Here is a 19666-nt window from a genome sequence, read left to right as displayed (position 1 = left end):
CAAGATATATCATGTCTGCTCCTTTCTCCCTATCCACTAGGCCAATAACCCTGTCAATTAAGGAAACTGAGTTGGCTTGCATGATTTGTTCTTGACAGATCTATACTGGGTATTTCTTATAATCCTCTTATCTTCTGGGTGCTTACAAACTGATTGTTCAATAATTTGTTCCAGTATCTTTCCAGGTATCAAAGTTAGCTGACTGGTCTATAATTCCCCAGGTCTTCTTTATTCCCCTCTTCAAAGATAGGTACTATGTTTGTTCTTCTCCAGTTCTCAAGGACCTCATCCATCCTCCAGGAGTAATCAAAGATAATTGCAAATTGTTCTGAGATTGCTTCAACTAGTTCCTTAAGTACCCTAGGATGCATTTCATCAGGCCCTGCCAACGTGAATACTTCTAACTTGTTTACATATTCCTTAACCTGTTCTTTCCCTAGTCTGACTTGCTTTCTTTCCCCTTGTTAATATTAATTGTGTTAAGTATCTGGTTACATTAACCTTTTTAGTGAAAACTGAAGCAAAATAGGCATTGACTACTTCTTGATTTCAATGTCATCAGTTATTAGCTCTCTTTTCCTGATAAGCAGATGACCTACACTTTCCTTGGTCTGTCTTTTGCTCCTGTGTATGTAAATAAACTCTTTTTAAGGTTTGTCTACACTGACGCTTTGTTGGCAAAACTTTTGTCATTCGGGGTGTTAAAAAATACCCTCCTCCCCTCCCCCCAATGACAAAAGTTTTACCAATGAAAAGCACCAGTGTGAATAGTGCTTTCTCAGCAGGAGAGCTCTCTCCTGCTGACAAACAGCAGCTACACTGCATGCCTTTTAGCGGCATGGCGGTAGCAGCACAGCCGTGTTACTGAAAGCCTTGTAGTGTAGCCGTAGCCTTATTGCCTTTTATATCCCTTTCTAGGTGTAACTCACTTTGTGCCTTAGCCTATCTGATTTCATCCCTATGTACGTGTGCTATTCTTTGGTACTCCTTAGCAATTTGTCATCTTTCCATGTATTGTAGGATTCCTTTTTGATTTTCAGGTCATTAAAGAGCTCCTGATAGAGTCATACTGGCCTCTTACTATCCTTCCGATCTTTCCTTCGCATAGTTCGCATTTGTGCCTTTAATATTGTCTCCTTGAGAAACTGCCAATTCTCCTGAATTCCTTTATCCCTTAGATTTTCTTCCTATGTGACCTTACCTACCAGTTCTCCGTGTCTGTTAAAGTCTGTGTTTTTTTTTAAGTCCATTGTTCTTCTTCTTCTGCTCTCACTCCTTCCTTTCCTTACTCAGTTTATACCATACACTACTTCTGGTGAGAATACTTGAACGTACCAGCTTAACATCTACTTTCTGAAAACTGTTGTGTGAGTATACCTCGGTTGTTTGAAAGTTTGCAGAAAAAGAACACAAAATGTGTGGAAGAATGGCCAAAGTTAAATATCTTTAAAATGTGATCATATACTTATGAAAGATTGTTTTGTGGCACATGCCAAGCTCTGATAAATAGACACTATGGGGCAGATCATTAGCTTGTATTAACTGTCATTTGTCATAGCTCCACTGACGTCAATGGAGCTCTGATAATTTGCATCAGCTGTAAATCTGCCTCTTTAAGCCTGATCACGCTTTCACTGAGGTTGTGGCAAGCCGAATTGGGCCTAAGTGTTCTAAGGGTTCTAAGAGTATTTATAATTCACCATAATTACAGGTGAATATATGGTCACAACTTCTCAGTAGTAAAAAAGATTTGGGAAAGGTTTTTTAAAATGTGTATCTGAAGTCCATATATAAAGCACCTAAATAAGCAGTCTCAAAAATACTGAGCAACATGCACCTGCCTTTAATACTATTTCCTTAGATGTCTAATACTAGACTTAAGAGTATAACATTAGGCACCCATGTTTGTAAATTTTGGCCACTGGATTATTTTTCTTGCCAACAAAGAAATGGGCTGTTGTATCTTGCCTAATTTATTTACAGGTGTCTGGTGTGGTGTACACCTTACACTGGCCCTGAGAGGGCTAAATCAGGCCAAGTAGGCAAATTCAGCCAATTAGGCTGCAAATGAGGGAGAAAAACTGGAGGAAGCTAATTAGATGAAGGCTCACCTGTGAGGGAACAGGCGGGGCTTCTGCAAAGCCAAGTGGCCAGCAACAGTGTGGAAAGTAGCAAGAAGGAAGGCAGCAGTCTCTTCCCTGAGAAAAGGGAGAAGATGCCTGGCAGGAAGGAGGTCAGAGGTGAGACTAGTAAGATGGCAGAAAAGATATAACAACCCAGAGTAGAGGACAGGACTGGGTTCCCCTACCAATCACTACAGAGTGAAACTGTTTGGGGGCAGTGAACAGGAAAACTTCTTGAGTCACTGTTGGAGTGATAGGGTCATGAGAGGGGGAATGAAGACTGCCTGATGACACATGGGTAGAAGAGACTCTGAAAGATTACACCAGAAGGGAAATCCACTTAGTGATGTGACTGGAAGCCTGAGTCATGAAGAGGCTGCAGCAGCTCCTGGTGTGAGAGAGGGGCTGCAGAGAAGGAGAGAGGGGAAGGAAAGGTATGCAACTGTGTGAAGGGGTGTCAGCCTTGTGAGCTATTCTCCTGAGCGGCCAAGTGGAGACACCATCCCAGCAGTGAGTAGAGTCCCCCTGTCACAAGATGGTATACCTATGAACAGATAGACTAGATGGCAGAAGTGAGTGTAGTTTATGCAGCACACCACTTCTGGAACTCTAGAACACAGTTTTGCATAGAAAACCACAGCCAGATTATAGCTGACTGTGCTATTCCCTTACAGGATCCATGAGTCCAACACATGCCTATGACAACATGTGGCGTAACTCATCCAGTGCACTAAATAACAACTATGTGGGTGATACCAGATTTCAAATAAACTCACATAGGAATATGAAAAAAGACAAAAACACCATATTACCTGTGTGTAAACATATTTCACAAATCCATCACTATCTGGCCTTTCAGTCCTCATCCTTAAAGGAAACCAGCATAACACTTTCAAATGATGACCCTGGGAGCTTAAAGTCATAACTTTGCTAGACACTAAAAATCATAGGCTTAATAGAGACACTGGATTTATGGCTTATTACAATAATCTGTAACCCACTAACACCCTCCCTCTTTTTCTCTGTATGACTGGATAGGTGTTAACGGGCCACTTAACACATATTTCAAGGACCATTCAAGGTGAAATACCTTGTAATGCCGGCTACAAAAGTGCCTTGTGAACACCTGTTCTCAATTTCAGGTGATATTGTAAATAATAAGTGGGCAGCATTATCTCCTGTAAATGTAAACAAATTTGTTTTTCTGAGCGATTGGCTGAACAAGAAGTAGGACTGAGTGGACTTGTAGGCGCTAAAGTTTTACATTGTTTTGTTTTTGAGTGCAGTTATATAGCAAAACAAATATATATTTCTAAGCTGAACTTTCATGATAGAGATTTCACTACATTACTGTATGAGGTGAATTGACAAATACTATTTCTTTTGTTTATCTTTATACAGAGCAAATATTTGTAATCAATAATAATATAATGTGAGCACTATACAGATTGTATTCTGTGTTGTAATTGAAATTAATATATTTGAAAACAGAAAAAAAATCCAAAAATATTTAATAAATTTCAATCGGTAGTCTATTGTTTAGCAGTGTGATTAATCACAATTTTTTAATCGTGATTAAGTTGGAAGCCCTAAAAAAATCCCAATATTGAGTTAAAATTATCAGTAATGAAGAATCCACCATGACCCGCAGTAAATTGCCCCAGTGGTTAATTATGCTCACTGTTTAAAATCTATGCCTTATTTCCAGTCAAATTTGTCTACCTTCAACTTCCAACCACTAGATCTTGTTATATCTTTTCTGCTATTTATTAAATATTTGTTCCCCATGTAGTTACTTGTAGTCAAGTCACCTCTTAACCTTCTTTTTCTTAAATTAAACAGATTGAGCTCCTTGCATTTATCTATATAAGGCATGTTTTCTAATACTTTAATCATTCTTGTGGCTCATCTCTCAACACTCTTCAGTTTATTGACATGCTTCTTGAATTGTGGGCACCAAAACTGGACATGGTATTCCAGAAGCACTTGCACCAGTGCCAAATGCAGAGGTAAAATAACCTCTCTACTCCTACTGCTGATTCCCCATTTATAGATCCAAGGATTGGATTTGCCTTTTTGGTCACAGCATCACACTAGAAACTGATGTTCAGGTGATAACCAGAAATGACCCCCAAATCTTTTTCAGAGTCACTGCTTCCCAGGATAGTTTCCCATCATGTAAGTATGGCCTACATTCTTTGTTCCTAGATGCATACATTTACATTGTCATATTAAAATGCATAGTGTTTGCTTGCACACAGTTTACCAAGTGATCCAGATATTTGTGACATCTCCAAACTTTCAGTGATGACTTTGTTTTGTTCCACATCATTAATACAAATATTAAATAATGTAGGGCTAAGAACCCAGCCATATGGGTCTCTTTTAGAAACAAACCCATTGATGATTTCCTGTTTACAATTACATTTTGAGACCTATCAGTTAGCCATTTTTAGTCCATTTAATTGTGTGCCATGTTAATATTATATCTTTCTAGGTTTTTTAAATCAAAACGTCACGTGGTACCAAGTCAACGGCTCTCAGAAGTCTAAGTATATTACATGAAGACTATTATCTTTATCAACCAAACCTGTAATCATAAAAAGGTATGAAGTTGAAGAGTTTTCACAGGATCTATTTTCCATAAACCAATGTTGATTTGCCTTTACTATATTACCCTCCTTTAGTTGTTTATTAATCAAGTCCCATATCAGCTGCTTCATTATCTTGCCTGGGACCAACAGCAGGCTGACAGGCCTATAATCACCTGGGTCATCCTGTTTATCCTTTTAAAAAAATGGCACAACATTAGCTTTCTTCCTTCTGGACTCTCCCCATTCCTCCAAGACTTATTGAAAATCAGCATTAATTAGCTTTTCAGCCAGCTCTTTTAAAATCTTGGATGCAAGTTATCTGGACTTGGTGATTTAAAGATGTCTGAATTTAGTAGCTTCTGTTTAACATCCTCCAGAGATATTAGTAGAATGGAAAGAAGGTTATCATCATCTGATGGAACTCTGTCCTCCATTTTTCTCCAAAATACAGAACAGAAATATTCATTGAACACTTCTGCCTTATCTGCATTATTATTAATAGTTCTACCTTTTCCATCTAGTAAGAGACAAATACCATTGCTAGGATTCTTTTTGTTCCTAATAAATTAAAAATCTCTGGCTTACTCTTCTTAACTCTGCTGGCCATGGATTTCTGCTTTTATCAGTTTTCTATAATTCCTAATCTTAGATTTATATTCATTACTATCAACTTCTCCTTTGTTTCATTTGTTATACATATTATTTTTATAGCTGTCTTCACTTTCCCTCTAAACCAAGTCCATTATTTAACCAATACAGCCACCTTCTTTGATTGCAGGATTGTGACTTTGGGCATCTGGGAATTGATTAACTTTACTAATGATCATGAACATTTTACTGATTAAATTCATTCTCCAAGCTCAATTCTTTCTCCCAGATAGTATGGCTCATAATTGTTCTCAGTTTTGTGAAACTGACCATTTTAAAGTACCAAATCTCTCTCTCTCTCTCATTGGTCTGGACTTTGTTTGCACATTATACATGTGATCAAGTCATGATAATTTGGACCTAAGCTACCGTTAGTTTTTTTTTAATTGGATTCCCTTCATCCATGCTCATATCATCTCAGCTTCTTCTCATGCAATTTATGTATGATACCAGAGACCCTGTGTTACATGGTGAACTAGGCCCGGAGGTCCCCAACACACCCATCTCAGAAAAGGAGCAGTGGAACTAAATCCTCCAAGCGGCTTAGAGAGACTGCGTAGGAAGCAGCCAATCAGGGGAGGCTGTCTGGGGCTAGCCAGTCAGAGGGTTGCAGGCTAGGATAAAAGGAACTGCAGTGCAGATCGGAGTCAGTTGCTGCTTGAAGCCTGAGGAATGAAGGCAGTGCTCCTAGCGGGCTGAAGGACTGCAGCACCTTGGACAGCTCAGTGTTGGCAGGGACCAGGGGAGTGAGAGAATGCTCCTGGCTGGCTGCTGAGCCTGAATATAGAAGAGCCCTGAGGTAAGGGTGAAGCTTTAGTGAAGGTGGGGACTGCAGGGAAGTGGCCCAGGGAGCTGAAAGCAGTTTCATTAAAGGGATACAGTGTCATGTGACTGTTATTCTTAGGGTCCCTGGGCTGGGACCCAGTAGTGGGCAGGCCTAGGTCACCTGTATAGGCTACTGGAGAAGTGGCCTACCTTTGGACAGTGATAAACCCCGAGAAGGAGAGCTGAACTACTTAGTGGCCCAGCTGCAGAGCTGGGGCCAGAAGGGCCCTGAGAGGATGAAACCATTGCCTCCAGGAAGGAACTCCAGGTGGTATGGCCTGATCCCAGGGCTGGGACTGTTAAAGACTGCAGACACATCTGACAAGAAGGGGCACTCGTGAGAGGTAGGTGCCATGCTGTTACATGGTTTGACTTATGATTACATCATTCTTCTTGTGGTTCACAAAGTCACTGCTCTCATTACCCACAAACTTCTCATTTCTATGGCTTCAGGTCTTAGGTATCGCTTTGGTTGCCCATGTTTCTGATCCTTACAGAAGAGCTTGTTTTACCACAGTTTCGTATAGCTGTTCCTTCAGTTAGTGTAGGGGTGTGTTTATCATAAATGACTCTGGTGTTCATCAGCCTTGCTTGCAGTTCTCTGTCAATTTTCTCCATTTGCTGCTAACCAGCCTGCAAGATAATCAGATTTCTGTGTTTAAGTTAGATGTTGGCTCTTATATTGCTATTCATCTGTCTTGGTTCTGCCCCAAACACTTCAGTCTTTTCTTTACTCATTGTGAGGCCATAGTTTGTTAGTTTCTCGTTCCAGGCATCCATCACCTGGACCAAAACTTCCTCACTATGGGTCATTAGTGTAATATCATGTGTACAGATCAATTTTGTATTGCCTATCATTTGGATTTGTTTATTTATCAAGTCCCTCACAATTATGAGTATTGGGCTAAGTGCTGGTGTCTGGTGTAGACCAACCTTTATATCAAGCCCTCTGTGACACCAAAGGGCAACCACATTTTTTTGTCATAAAACCATTATACATCTGGACAAGATCCTCTGGTACCCTCTACAATTGTAACAGAGGCATGAACAGTCACCTAGGTACTTTGTCAAATGCTTTTTCCAAATTGAGGAAAGCCCAACTGTGCTGGATGTTTTCTTCTGTCTTCTTTTCCACCAACTATCTAGGATCTGTTATCCTTTTTTCCTTTTCTAGAACCAAACTGTTTCTTTCCTAAAATGGGCTCTGCTATTCATTCAGTGAATGTGACTATAATACTCTACAATAGTTGCATGCAGTGGGACAACACTTAATTTCTTAGTACTTTGAACAGTCATGTATGTTACTGTAGTGATCCCCCAGTCTCAGGTTTGGAGGGAGACCACTCTGTCTCACTACATCAGGCAACAAAGTCAATTAGCAGTCTCTGGGTCTGGCCCTCTGAGCAAAGCTGTAAGCTGTCTCTAGCCCAAGCCTCTGGGCCAGGGCAGGTGGCAATCAGGGTCTGGGATCTGGCCCTCTGAGCTGGGCAGAGAAGGGAGCCTAAGCCTCCTGGCTAAGGCAGCAAGCAAACACTGTCTGGAGATCCAATCTTCTGGCTGGGACAAGCCAAAAACACACTACAGGCCTTCCAGCCATGGGGAGTTGGCTGCCACCCCAAGGGTTGAGATTGGCAGTAGGGGGACCTGGTCCAAGCCCAGGGCACTAACAACAGTGGATGGTTCTACCACAGGGTCAGCAGGGATCCCCCTGAATCACTCTCTGGCAGCAAAACCAATCTAAAATCTGGTTTCCCTGGGCTACTTCCCACAGTCCGGATATAGGGCTCCCTAGTCCAATGGTCCTCAGTCTCCTTGGGATACCCAACTGATGACAGTATTGGCACATGTCTTCTCCCTGGTCAGTCTCCTGGGGGCCGGGCACTGCACAGTGCAGTTTTGGCTCTGGAGTTCTGCAGCAGGCTGAAAACATCTGGCTTAAGACCAACTGAGCTGTAAGGCCTGCCTTTTATAGTTCCTGCTATGTCCAGGGGTAGAGTAGTGGTCCCACGCTCTTGGGCTTGGAGGAAGGCCAACCTGTCTCATTAGAGTTACCCTTTTGTTTGTATATTGGTACCAGTATGGACTTTCTCCTTTCTCTTGTGATTTTGATTCTGTTTAAAAACTGCCTGCAGGACTTGCATGAACCAGCGTGTGCCAAACTCTGTCAAGGCTTCGATTACTTCTGCCATGATTTTGACTGGACCTGCTGTTTTTCCGAGTGCGATCTTCAGCAGTGCAGCCTTGACACTCCCTCAGCTCATCAACATCTATAATGATCAATTCACAGCCTATCAAGGGTTTTCAATTAAGTAACCACATAGTATTTGTGCTATTAGTTACATACTGTTTTTTGTCACAAACAGTCTGCCCCCTGCATCTTTTACAAGTGGTGTGTTCACTCTGTCTTCCTTTGTTTTGTTTCTTGTCTGCAAGATTGCATACATTTTCTTTTTGAGAAGTTTGAAGACGTTTGTTCAACTCATTATATGGCTCGTCTAAAGATAGGTTTCTTGCCTTTCTGTTGCTTTATGTCAGGGCCAAATTCCATTTTGGAGTGCGAAAAGTCTCCTTGAAATAGTGCATTAAAAAGGGAAATCAATGTCTTGTATTTAGAAGGTGATAGGGACTATCAGTGTACTTGAGGTAAATTGTTGCATGGACAGAGGAAATGTCTACTTTCAGTTTTTGCCACCTTTTATCTGCATCACTGGCTGCAGTTGAAAAGTTTAGTCTGAGTGAGACTGTCATCAGTAAATGCTTCTCCAAATTCATGGAGACTACCCCCTGCTCCAGTTGTGTGTGTGTTTGTGATGGAGGTGCTCAGGCATTTCAGAAATAGTTGCTTACATCAGCTTGATCTTATCATGCTCTGAATGAGTTGTGGGAATTACTTAAAAGTGGAGAACAGGGTATTAGCACCACTCAGAGGTCTCAACACCTATTCAGATCAAGTCCTTTAATCCAGGACTAGCTCCATTATGGAAAGACTCTAATTTCAGTGTGAGATCTGACCTTTCCCTACTTCCTGTCGTTTAGGCATTGGTTCTAAGGATGGGGGAAGAGATGTTTATTATTAAGACAATGTTCTGGGATTAATGAAGAGACACTTTCTGTACAGCTTCTATTTCACTAACAGAGGAAGGGTTGTGTGTTGGGAAAATAAGGATGTCAGATGATGAAGTAGGTAGAAAAGAAAGAAGGCCTCTGGGGATGGGGATGCCAAGACTGACCTTTAAGCCCAATTTTTGCAAAGTGTTCCCCTTTTTGTTTTTATTCATTCACAAATTCTTCTAAACTCTATAAATGAATACCCAGTTAGGTGTTGACTTGAGACCTATGTCTGGGGAAGGAAGTGGGGGAATACATGGGGCAGTGCATAGCGGAACTTGATTAGAGGAAGCTTCATGAAGGTGTCTAATCCCATAGTGTAATGGCAAGGTAGGGTAGGTTGAGAGGGGTCTTGTGGCAGGGGAACGTACAGCTGGTGACTGAGCTGTTCCTTAGGCACTGATGAAATGTTCAGTGTGGCTGCCAGCCAGTAGCCAGATCCTGGGGCGAGCCTGAGGTCCCAGTGCCGGGGAGAGGAGGATCCGAGCAGCTGAAGGGAAGGGAGTGACCTACCCCCACACACGCTGGAAGAGGCAGCTCCCATTGCCAGACACACAGCCCGAGCCCCCCGCACAGGCGCGCTGCCCGACATACCTGGTGCCCACAGGCAGGCAACGCCCGGCGCTGCACACTAACTCCCCTGCCTTGGGCGCACGCCCGGGGCTGCACGCCGACGCAGGGCGCCAGCCCACCCGCGGAGATGCCCGGCGAGAGGCAGCGCCATACGCGCAGCGCCAGTCCGCGGGCTCTATCTGGGGGGAAGGCGAGAGCTCGGCGCTGGGTTTATTGCCGCCGCCCCCAGCGGCAAGAATCGATGAAGTTTAGGTAAGTCCTGCCCATGCAGCAGCCGCTGCCGCTCCTCTCACCTGGGGGTGGGGACTGAGCAGCTGCCGCCTCCTCACTAGCAGCAGCAGCAGCAGTGCTGTGCGGAGTCCTTCCCGCACCTCCTCCCGAGGAGACCCAGCAGCAGGAGACGCCGTGGCTGGCACCTGCCCGGCGCCCAGGTCAGCTCTGCACACAGGGCGCGCCCCGCCAGCACGGACGTAGCCAGCGGCCCGGGACTGAGGCAACGCAGGAGGGTAAACGCCGCTGCTGGCCAACAGGTACCGCCGTTTTGCTGGTGTCGGGCTGGCTCTGAGCAATGCCTGGGTTTTATAGGGAGCTTCTGTGGGAGCCCCCTCCCCTCAAAGGGGGTGGGAGTTTGGCTGGTACAAAGCCCGCACACAATGCGCGGCAGGGCTTGGGGTTGCCTATTCCTGGGACAAGAGCAGCGCAGTGAAGCTGCGCTGTTGACTGGAGAGCTCTGACCATCTTCCGCCGGGGCTGGGGGAGAAGCTGCTGTTAGCAGTTGTTCTGGAGGCCGGTGTTGTGCTGCTTCAGTGGGGAGCAAGGTTAGGGGCTCTGCTGCAGCAGCCTGCGAGAGAGGTGACGGTGGTAGAGACTGTGTATTTGCAATGATCCGGATAGATGACGAGATGCTGCTACTCTCTGGTGTGCTGATCCCTGGCTCACTCCAAAGGTGCACGTTTGCTCGCTCTGCATCGTACTGCAGTAAGTTAGCAAATCACCGGGGTGCTTAGATTGATTGATTGCAGTCTTGAAAGCTTAGCTGAGGGGAATATGTGCGTATATACATGGGAAGGGTTAGGAAGAAAGTTGTAGCAGCCATGAGTGCATTGGATGCTTCATGATTCATTAATCTTCAGTCAGTTCCTACTTAATGTCAAGTCCATTTGTCTCCTTGACCTATATCGTTTTGTTCATGCCACAGCAAATGTCATGTTGCCTGTTGGCTTTTCATTAATTGTTAAATTCCATATACATGGTCCCTTAAGCATTCATTGTGACTAATAGAGTAGTGAGTGGATGAAACAAAACATGCAACCGGAAACTTGAACTGCCAAGGCCCAACTCCTGAAACTTTCTGTTGTGGTGGCAGCTTGTTTGTCTAAATGACTTTCCAAGAAGGAATTAAAAAATATTGCAATGTTGTATTTGCCTAAACTTTCAGATGTCTGAGGTCAACTTATTTACTGTTCGCTCATGGTTTACAAAGTCCAGTTGTGCTTTGATTCATTTTGTTATATTAAAGAAGTGTGAAGTGTTTTTTATATGTCAGAAGTGTTCACATGAAATTTCTTATAAGTGCACTGTTTTTAAGGTGGATTAGGGATTTTCTGAGAACATTACAACATCATGAATATTCTTCCTCTTCCAAATAGGCAGCCTTTCAGTTCTTCTGGTAATAATTCTCATGGAGATTGTTTTACAGAGGAAAACCAATAACCTTTTGCAGTATTGGGGGGAAAAAAGGAGAAGTTTTAGTCATCTTTAAAAAACAATTTTAACAAGTTAGCATAGCTTCCAAAAGCCAACATTGTAAAAATATTTCAGCAGAAAAGAAAATGCATGGCAACAGAATGAAAAGAGATAGCAATATTTCCACAAGTGAGAGGGGAGGCACATGGGGGCAGGGGTGGAGGAAACCATAACTCAAAACCCAGCTATTTTTAAAAGAAATGCCACACTCCTATTCAGGTTTAAGAACCTGTTTTTTTCCTCTTGGATTTTTTTCATATGCAGAAACCACCTGATCACCATTGTCTCTGAAAATTCTAGGGAGTGCTGTAGGTTCCAAGGAATGTCTTAGATCTATGAAAAATATGCCTGGACCCCTCCCAGGCTCTGCAGATGAAATGACAATTTTTGTTTGTATGTGTGAGTGAGAGAGAAATGACAACCCAGAAATACTGCATTGTGTGTTAAAAGGATAGGATGTACAGAATGACAGCAGCTTCTAAGAAATAGCTGACATCCAGAAGCAGAATCTCTTACAGGGTCGTCACGATGCCCCATGTTCATTTGTGGGGGTGGAACAACTTAGACATGCAAAATAACAGCTGTTTGTCAGGAAATGAAAGTCCTCAAACAATGCTTTATTAGGGAGACTAAAATGGAGAGAGGGGTAAACTCCCCCACCCTCTCAAGTTTTAAATATTTTGGGCCAAGAACTATTAATCCTTTTGAAATTAGTAGGATTGCACGCATGTAACAGAATACAGATACTTATTTGTCTGGGAGGAGGAAATATCTGCAGGATGCTACTTGCAGAGGCTGTTTCATAAGTTCATAGAATATGGTATTTGCAGTGTTGTTGTAGCTGTGTATGTCCCAGGATGTTAAAGAGAAGTGGTGGTGAAGTAATGGGTCAGTATTAATACCTAGATGGATGGATGGATTGTTTTTTTAAAAGTTTAAACAATCTGAGAGTAGGAAAGCTATTACAGATTAAAGTGTATTGTGTGATTTTACTATGTACAAGGATTTTTGTACCATCACTCCTATGAGGCAAAATGTCATCCATGTGGTGCCTTTTTAGGATGCAGGTGGACAGCTCTTGACAATTGCAGATCACTAGAGGAGGAATGAAGAGAATAGTGAAACAGCTGTAGGAAAGCTGCTAGAGCAGCATGTGCACCAAACATGAAGTAGATTTGATTGATGTTTTTACAAACAAACTTATAATAGGCTGGCTAAACCTATGGTAGCAAGACAACACTGTTAAAAACTTTAAAGACAGTCAGCTGATCACAGAACTGGACTTCTGCTTTCAGTGCATATTTACATTGTAGCATCTATAAATGCTTTTGAATTTCTCTTTTAAAACAAACTATACTTTTGCAATCGAGTTATTTGAAATCAAATAACTAGATGGAAGCTTATTTGAATGTTAGTATAACATTCATTTCCTCTTTGAATTGGCATGACCTTTATAATGCATTAGTGTGTTAAATATACATTCTCCCCACACATAATTTTAAGAAGTCTGTTTTTAGAAGGTATTATTTCTGACATTTTCTCAGTTTTTATAATTAAATTTGTCACACAGAACATATTTTACAATATATGTGTAGCTTTCATTATATCTCCCTACCCTTTGTCATTCCTTGGTCTGCTGTGTCTACTCTATGGCCAGTTCTCCACTGTTTCCACAAGTGAAAGAGCAAGCAGGATAAAATATGTACAGGGAGATGAGAGGAACATAGTTTGGGCAGTTTCTCTTGGTTGCATGCTGTCCAGGAGCATAGGAAACTCAAACAAGCTTCACAGATGGGAAGGAGATGGAATTCAGACCCATTCCCTCATTGTGATATGCCATCCCCCTGAAGGGCAGTGTGGAAGGCTGACAACATGTGGGGGGACATCATAGGAATATGGCTCCCTGGTGGCCAGGAGACAGTTCAGAGGCACAGACCTATGGTGGCCTCTTGAGATGGATTGGTTTTAGAGTCAAACTCCTTTTCTGTTCCACTAAACTCTGCTCCCGTTCTCAGTGGGGATAATCACTATCTCTTCTCTTCAAAAAGAAAAGCAGCAATAGAACTGATTCTTTTCAGCCTTGTGGGGGAAAAAAATGTGTACCTGTGCAAAGTAGTCTAAAGTGCTACCCGGTCATAATGCTAGCAATTTATATACATGCTGTACTTTGGATAGTAGTAAATTACTACACAAGATGAAAGGCAGTGGAGAAAAATTGTAGTCCTTTATGCAGGAAAATCACAATTGTAGGATTTCTTGGTTCTTTAGCTGTAAGCTTTTTAAGGTGGGGAACTTTCTTCCATTTGTTGTAATGCTCCAGGAATACCTGTGGTGGTGTATATTATTATTAGTAACCTGGAGTTTTCTCATTATAATTCTCTACACACTGTCAAAAAATTCTTTGTAGTAACATAGCTCTTCAGCACAGTAATTTTTCTATACAATGGTTAGCATGATATGATAGCTTTCTAGCTGGACAAACCAATTAGTAATTCTGTAAAAAAGTTTAGAAGTGACTTTTAAAAACTTATTTTTCATGTGTCCTCACCTTTATACTCTGATAGGGAGAAAAAGCCACTCAGAAAATTCATATATTGGGCATTGAAACTGATATTGCTAGTTTGTTTAATTTTTACCTATTTTTAACACCATTGCTAATGGTTTAATTATGCAATGATGAAAAGAAATGATTTACTGAAGATAAATGATTTAATATACTATCAGCCAGGCTTGCTGAGTACACTGTCTGCTCATTTTCAAAGGAATATATACAGTGTGCGTGCTTTTTTAAATCAGTATATAATAGTTCCAAAACATCAAATAAAACAGCTTTATACAATCTAAAACAAACATTTTCCCCTTTGAATTATTTTTTGCCTTTATATGAAGATAATGGAGGCTTTGTCTGAGTAATGCTTGCAATATTGGGCCTGAGGGATATCTTTTTCTTTATTTACTTTGACACACATTTGAAATTTTAACAAATGTAAGCACTTTGTGGTTGCTTAATTATTCTGTGACTGACCCATTAGTAGCAGTTTGGGATGCAAGTAAACAACTTGTGACACCATTGTGCTGTCCTAAACTTTTCAGGAAAAAAGAGAGAATTTACAAACACATCTGTCACTTTAGTGTTACTAATTAGAGTTCTAGATGGTGGAATTCAGTAAGGTCCCCCACCACACATAAATATTATCCTGTTTCAAATAGTGTTTCTATTTAATAAACTATACATTTTTGAAAAATAGCATCTAGGTAAGCTTTTTTTGTGTTTAAAACATTTTTGTTCCACAAATGTCAGTTTCTTAGTGTTTCTCAGTATTGATCCTTTTGAATTTCATGCAACTTCAAAGGGAGCAGAAATGAAATTTTCTGTATATAATAGCAGAGGGATTTTCCTTCTCCTCTCCCTAGTTATTTTCAAATTTTATAAAAATATATATTTTTAAAGCCTTTCAGCTTCATTTGGGGACTTTGGATTTTTTTGACAATATTTTTTTCTTTCTGTAGTAATACAGTTTTAATTTTTTATTATTATTTTTAAATTAGAAAGTTCTGCATAAGCTTTATGAATATTGGCAAGTTGTTGTCATCAAAATTGTTGAGTTTTTGGTGACCTATATTTTGGTCTACCTGACAACTTTTGGCAAAAATAAGGCTATAAATCAGTCATTTTTTCCCTTTCATGTCTAATTTATTTAAGCACAAAAGAGTTTGTGCCTCACTTTGATCAGAGTTTCCAAAAGCTCAAATTCCCATCTTAATCATTTTTTCCTACTGCTGTACTGAAAAGGTATGACTATGCAGATACTGTAAAATAACTAGAGGAGAACCTCAGAGTTACAAACACCTTGGGAATGAGGATTGTTCGTAATTCTGAACAAAACATTGTGGTGGTTCTTTCAAAAGTTTACAGCTGAACATTGACTTAATACAGCTTTGAAACTTTACTATGCAGAAGAAAAATGCTGCTTTCCCTTAATTTTTTAGTAGTTTACATTTAACACAGCACTGTATTGTATTTGCTGTTTTGGGTCTGTGATGCTGTTTGTATACTTCTGGTTCCAAATGAGGTGTGTCATTTCTGGTTCCAAATGAGGTGGTCAGTTCATAACTCTTGTATTTGTAACTCCTGAGGTTCTACTGTAAGCTTTTAATGTTGGCTATTAAAGTAGTCAGATTGAAATGTATACGGTTTTCTTGCAGATTAGGATGAAAGCATTGTGTATATACTAAAAAATTGGATTGCACCGTTCTGCAATTTCCATGAAACAGATAGAAGGGGAAATTGACTTGAGGTTAGTGGGCTAGTTTCATGATACAAGGGCAATGCTGGCACTTACGTACATGTAGATCATTTAGTCAGAGCCCATGTTCATGGCCAGGTTATGAATTATTTTGTTCCACTAATGAGCAGTTATGGGCATGAGTAGACCCACTGGATATAATCCTGGCCGCACTGAAAACATTGTGTGTTTTACTATTGTCTTCAATGGGACTACTTGTGTGATTAACAGTTAATCAATGCTAGTAAGGGCTTCACAGTCTGGCTTCATATTTGGACTTCCTACCCTGAAAAAGGAAAGCTTTACAAGTTTTGGCTGGAGGGATTAACCACATTAAATGCCCAACTACACAAGAACAATGGGAAACTGAGGCACACCATATCTCAGTGCTGGAAAAGTAAGATTTATGAACCCTATCTCATAGGAATGACATGAGGCAGAATTCACTCAATAAATGTTTGTGCTCTCAGATCCTTGGACAGATATATAATAAGGCTACTTGGATGGCTCTCTCTTGCGCTCCCTCTCTCTCTCGACTACCCCCCCATACACACACCTGTAGACTTATTTATTATTGTGGTCAGAGTACAACATGAGTAGGAGACCAAAAGAAGAAAAAACAGTGTATTTGTCCAAAGTGAATTTTCCCAAAGTATATGTCATGCTGTCTGAATCATATATTCTTGGCCACTCACCATGAAAAACTGCTCCACTTCCCAGTTATTTATCCTATGTGAGTTTATGAAGTGTTCCGTTGCAATGGTGATTTATACAGGGAACAGGATGTGAACGAAACTTAGCAGTATTGTACAATCCCGATCGTGTCAGATAGCCTCTACCATGTAAATAATTTAATGCCAATGCAAGTCATTTCCCTTGTACCACAAATGTATAAGCGTTTAGGTGTTCAAGAGTTGTCTTGTGAAATTGGCAAGAGTCACCAGGACTTTTCGTCTTTAGCTCTTCAAGACTCACAATGGGCTTCAGGGATCCATTATGGAGAGGCATCCCTGGAGAAGAGTAGAGCACAAAAGCACAGAATGAGAGATTCAGGCTGGGTAGTGGCTGTCTCTAGCTGACCTCTGCTACTGCTTGCGTTTGTATTATAGCAGTGATTTGAGGTATTGCATAACATATACAAAAGCCTCAATCCAGTGGGCATGTAAGTAACTGTACTGAACATTAAGGGACTACTCAAATAAGTAAGGTTTTGTATGTGCTTGCAGGATGGGGGCCTTTGGATGACAGTGACCTAAATTCAAACACTAGGGGCAGGAAATTGCAGGAGAGCAATGCCTGTGGCAAACCATGCACTGAGGTAGCTCAGCCCTCCAAAGAATCACAAGATGGTGGTAGTCTTTCCAGGGCCTTTCTATGAAAGGAGAAGTCTGTTTCCATATCTCTGGGACCTAAAGGTGGTGACCATGATTAGGCACAACAAGAGTATAACATTCCAGGGTGCAGTCCAGACCAAAGAAGGGTTGTGTGCAACCTTGGGTGCCTTACAATGCATTGCTGCTGTAGGACCCAACCTGGGCCAAACAGCATGTGGGTCACGCCCCAAGTGTCTTTGTATAGCTGTAGCCTGCCAGCACACTCCATTCACACTCTTGCGTCCACTAGCCTTGGTTACCAGTGGCAGAGTGACCTCAACACACTCCCAGTCCTGGAATTTCCTCAGAAAACATGTGTTCTGCACTGTCCAGCCCCATTCTGGACTGTCCAGAAATTAGAGGTTCATTGCTACTGTAAGATGTCAATGTACAACAGTTTGCTACTTTCTTTGGAGTTACCAAACAATTCAGTTTAAACACAATACTGAATTAGTTTTGATTAAAGGAAAAAAAAAAAGCTTACTTAACTACAAGCGATAGGTATTAAGTGATACAAGTTGTCATAAACAGATGGTTAAGGGTAAATGTCTCTTTTACCTGTAAAGGGTTAAGAAGCTCAGTAAACCTGGCTGACACCTAACCAGAGGACCAATAGGGGGACAAGATACTTTCAAATCTTGGTGGAGGGAAGTCTTTGTTTGTGCTTTTTGTTATGGGGGTGGTTCGTTCTTGGGGCTAAAAGGGACCAGACATACACCCAGGCTTTCCCAATCTTTCTGAATCAGTCTTTCATGTTTCAAAATTGTAAGTAGTAGCCAGGCAAGGCAGATTAGTCTTATGTTTGTTTTCTCAACTTGTGAATGTGCCTTTTTGCTGGAAGAATTTTTACCTCTGTTTGCTGTAACTTTGAATCTAAGGCTGGGGGGGAGTCCCTCTGGTCTATCTGAATCTGAATACCCTGTAAAGCATTTTCCATCCTGATTTTACAGAGATAATTTTTACCTTTTCTCTCTTTAATTAAAAGCTTTCTTTTTAATAACCTGATTGATTTTTCCTTGTTTTAAAATCTAAGAGGTTGAGTCTGAACTCACCAGGGATTGGTGGGGGGGGGAAGAAGGGGGGGATGGTTAATTCCTCCTTTTTTAAGATCCAAGGAGTTTGGATTGGTGTGAAGCCTCTCAAGGCAATCCAGGGGGAGGGGAAAGTCTGGAGGGAAAAGGAGCGGGATGGTTAATTTCTCCTTGTTTTAAGACTCAAGGGGTTTGGGTCTGGGTTCCCCAGGGAAGGTTTTGGGAGAACAGAAAGTGTGCCAGACACTACATTCTGGCTGGTGGCAGTGTACCAGATTTAAGCTTAAGTGTTCATGCAGGTCCCCACTTTTTGTACCCTAAAGTTCAAAGTGGGGGAAAAACCTTGACACAAGTATAAGGCATTAAAATCATAAATGGTTACAAGAGACAAAGAGTAAATGCTTGTAACTTAACAAACTGGACTTGGTTCGAGGTCAAATCCTTACTACATGTTCCCAGCAACAGGATTGACCAAATTCTCAGGTCAGAGCCCCTCCCAAAGTCCAATTGTCTGTTTTCTTTGTCAGGGGAAAGAGAGAGGACTTGGGATGTTTTTGCCCCTCCCTTTTATGGTCCAGTTACTATTTGAAATGCATTTTCCTGAGGGTTACTCCTATATAAAGCTCCTTCCAGCTGTGAGGATGAAGCCATGAGGTCTCGTGATGAGAGGTTCCATGTTATTGTTTGTTAAAATGCAAATTGATCTGTTCCTGCCCCTCTTTGAGCCATGGATATACCTCCTTCATTGCCAGGATGGGAAGAAATCTGAGGAGCCTGCAGCAGAGGAGGCTGGGCACAGAAATCTCAGATGAATGGTAGTCTAGAGTGGTGAATGACCAGTGGACACAGTGTACTTATTGTCTAACAACATGAAATGAATATTCAGTGTTTGATGCTTGAAAAAGAAATAACACTATAATCAGTTGTGAAATTGTCGGTCTCTGAAAAGTCCCTAAAAATTTCGTACCAAAGACTGAAACCTCTCCATATCTTGTAATTTAGTTGAGGCATCCAGAAACTACAAAAGGAGCTCATATGGTTATTTGTATGACCAGTCAAGATACTTTTCTAGCTCAGTTTGTATTACACAACATACTAGTAAACTTTGGAGGTTTTTACTTGTTGTGGTTGGTGATGAGAAAAATAATCTTGATAGATGACCCAGTATTTCCAGTTGTATTTCTAATGCACAAGAGGAAATTCTAGCCTTGCTACCAAGAATTTCTGTGAATTCATACTTAGGTTGGATGAACATAAGGTCACAGGCATGTCTTTTGTCATTGACAGAAAGAAAGAGGGATTTGTTGAACTTTACAAATGGACTTTTCTAAACTCTGCAATATTTTTTAAAAAAATCAT

At 41.3% G+C, this 19666-nt stretch overlaps 1 protein-coding gene across 7 annotated transcripts in view; it reads left to right on the top strand.

The window, feature by feature from the left end:
• Positions 1 to 10186: 10186 nt before the first annotated feature.
• The window catches only part of DGKB (diacylglycerol kinase beta), a 575083-nt gene continuing 565603 nt past the window's right edge, over positions 10187 to 19666 (top strand). For 4 of the 7 annotated variants that reach the window (XM_050938616.1, XM_050938612.1, XM_050938614.1 and 1 more), the window contains exon 1: positions 10583 to 10849. In XM_050938616.1, the coding sequence (XP_050794573.1) occupies positions 10753 to 10849 (97 nt within the window). In that variant the 5' untranslated portion in view covers positions 10583 to 10752. Of the gene's footprint in view, positions 10402 to 10582; positions 10850 to 19666 lie in introns of those variants that run through there. The other 3 variants (XM_050938613.1, XM_050938610.1, XM_050938611.1) reach the window with 2 other exon arrangements.

The sequence above is a fragment of the Gopherus flavomarginatus genome, chromosome 2 (assembly GCF_025201925.1).
Source record: "Gopherus flavomarginatus isolate rGopFla2 chromosome 2, rGopFla2.mat.asm, whole genome shotgun sequence".
Classification (NCBI taxonomy): Eukaryota; Metazoa; Chordata; order Testudines; family Testudinidae; genus Gopherus; species Gopherus flavomarginatus.
Note: the sequence above shows the minus strand (reverse complement) of the source record. Positions and strands in the feature narration are given on the sequence as shown.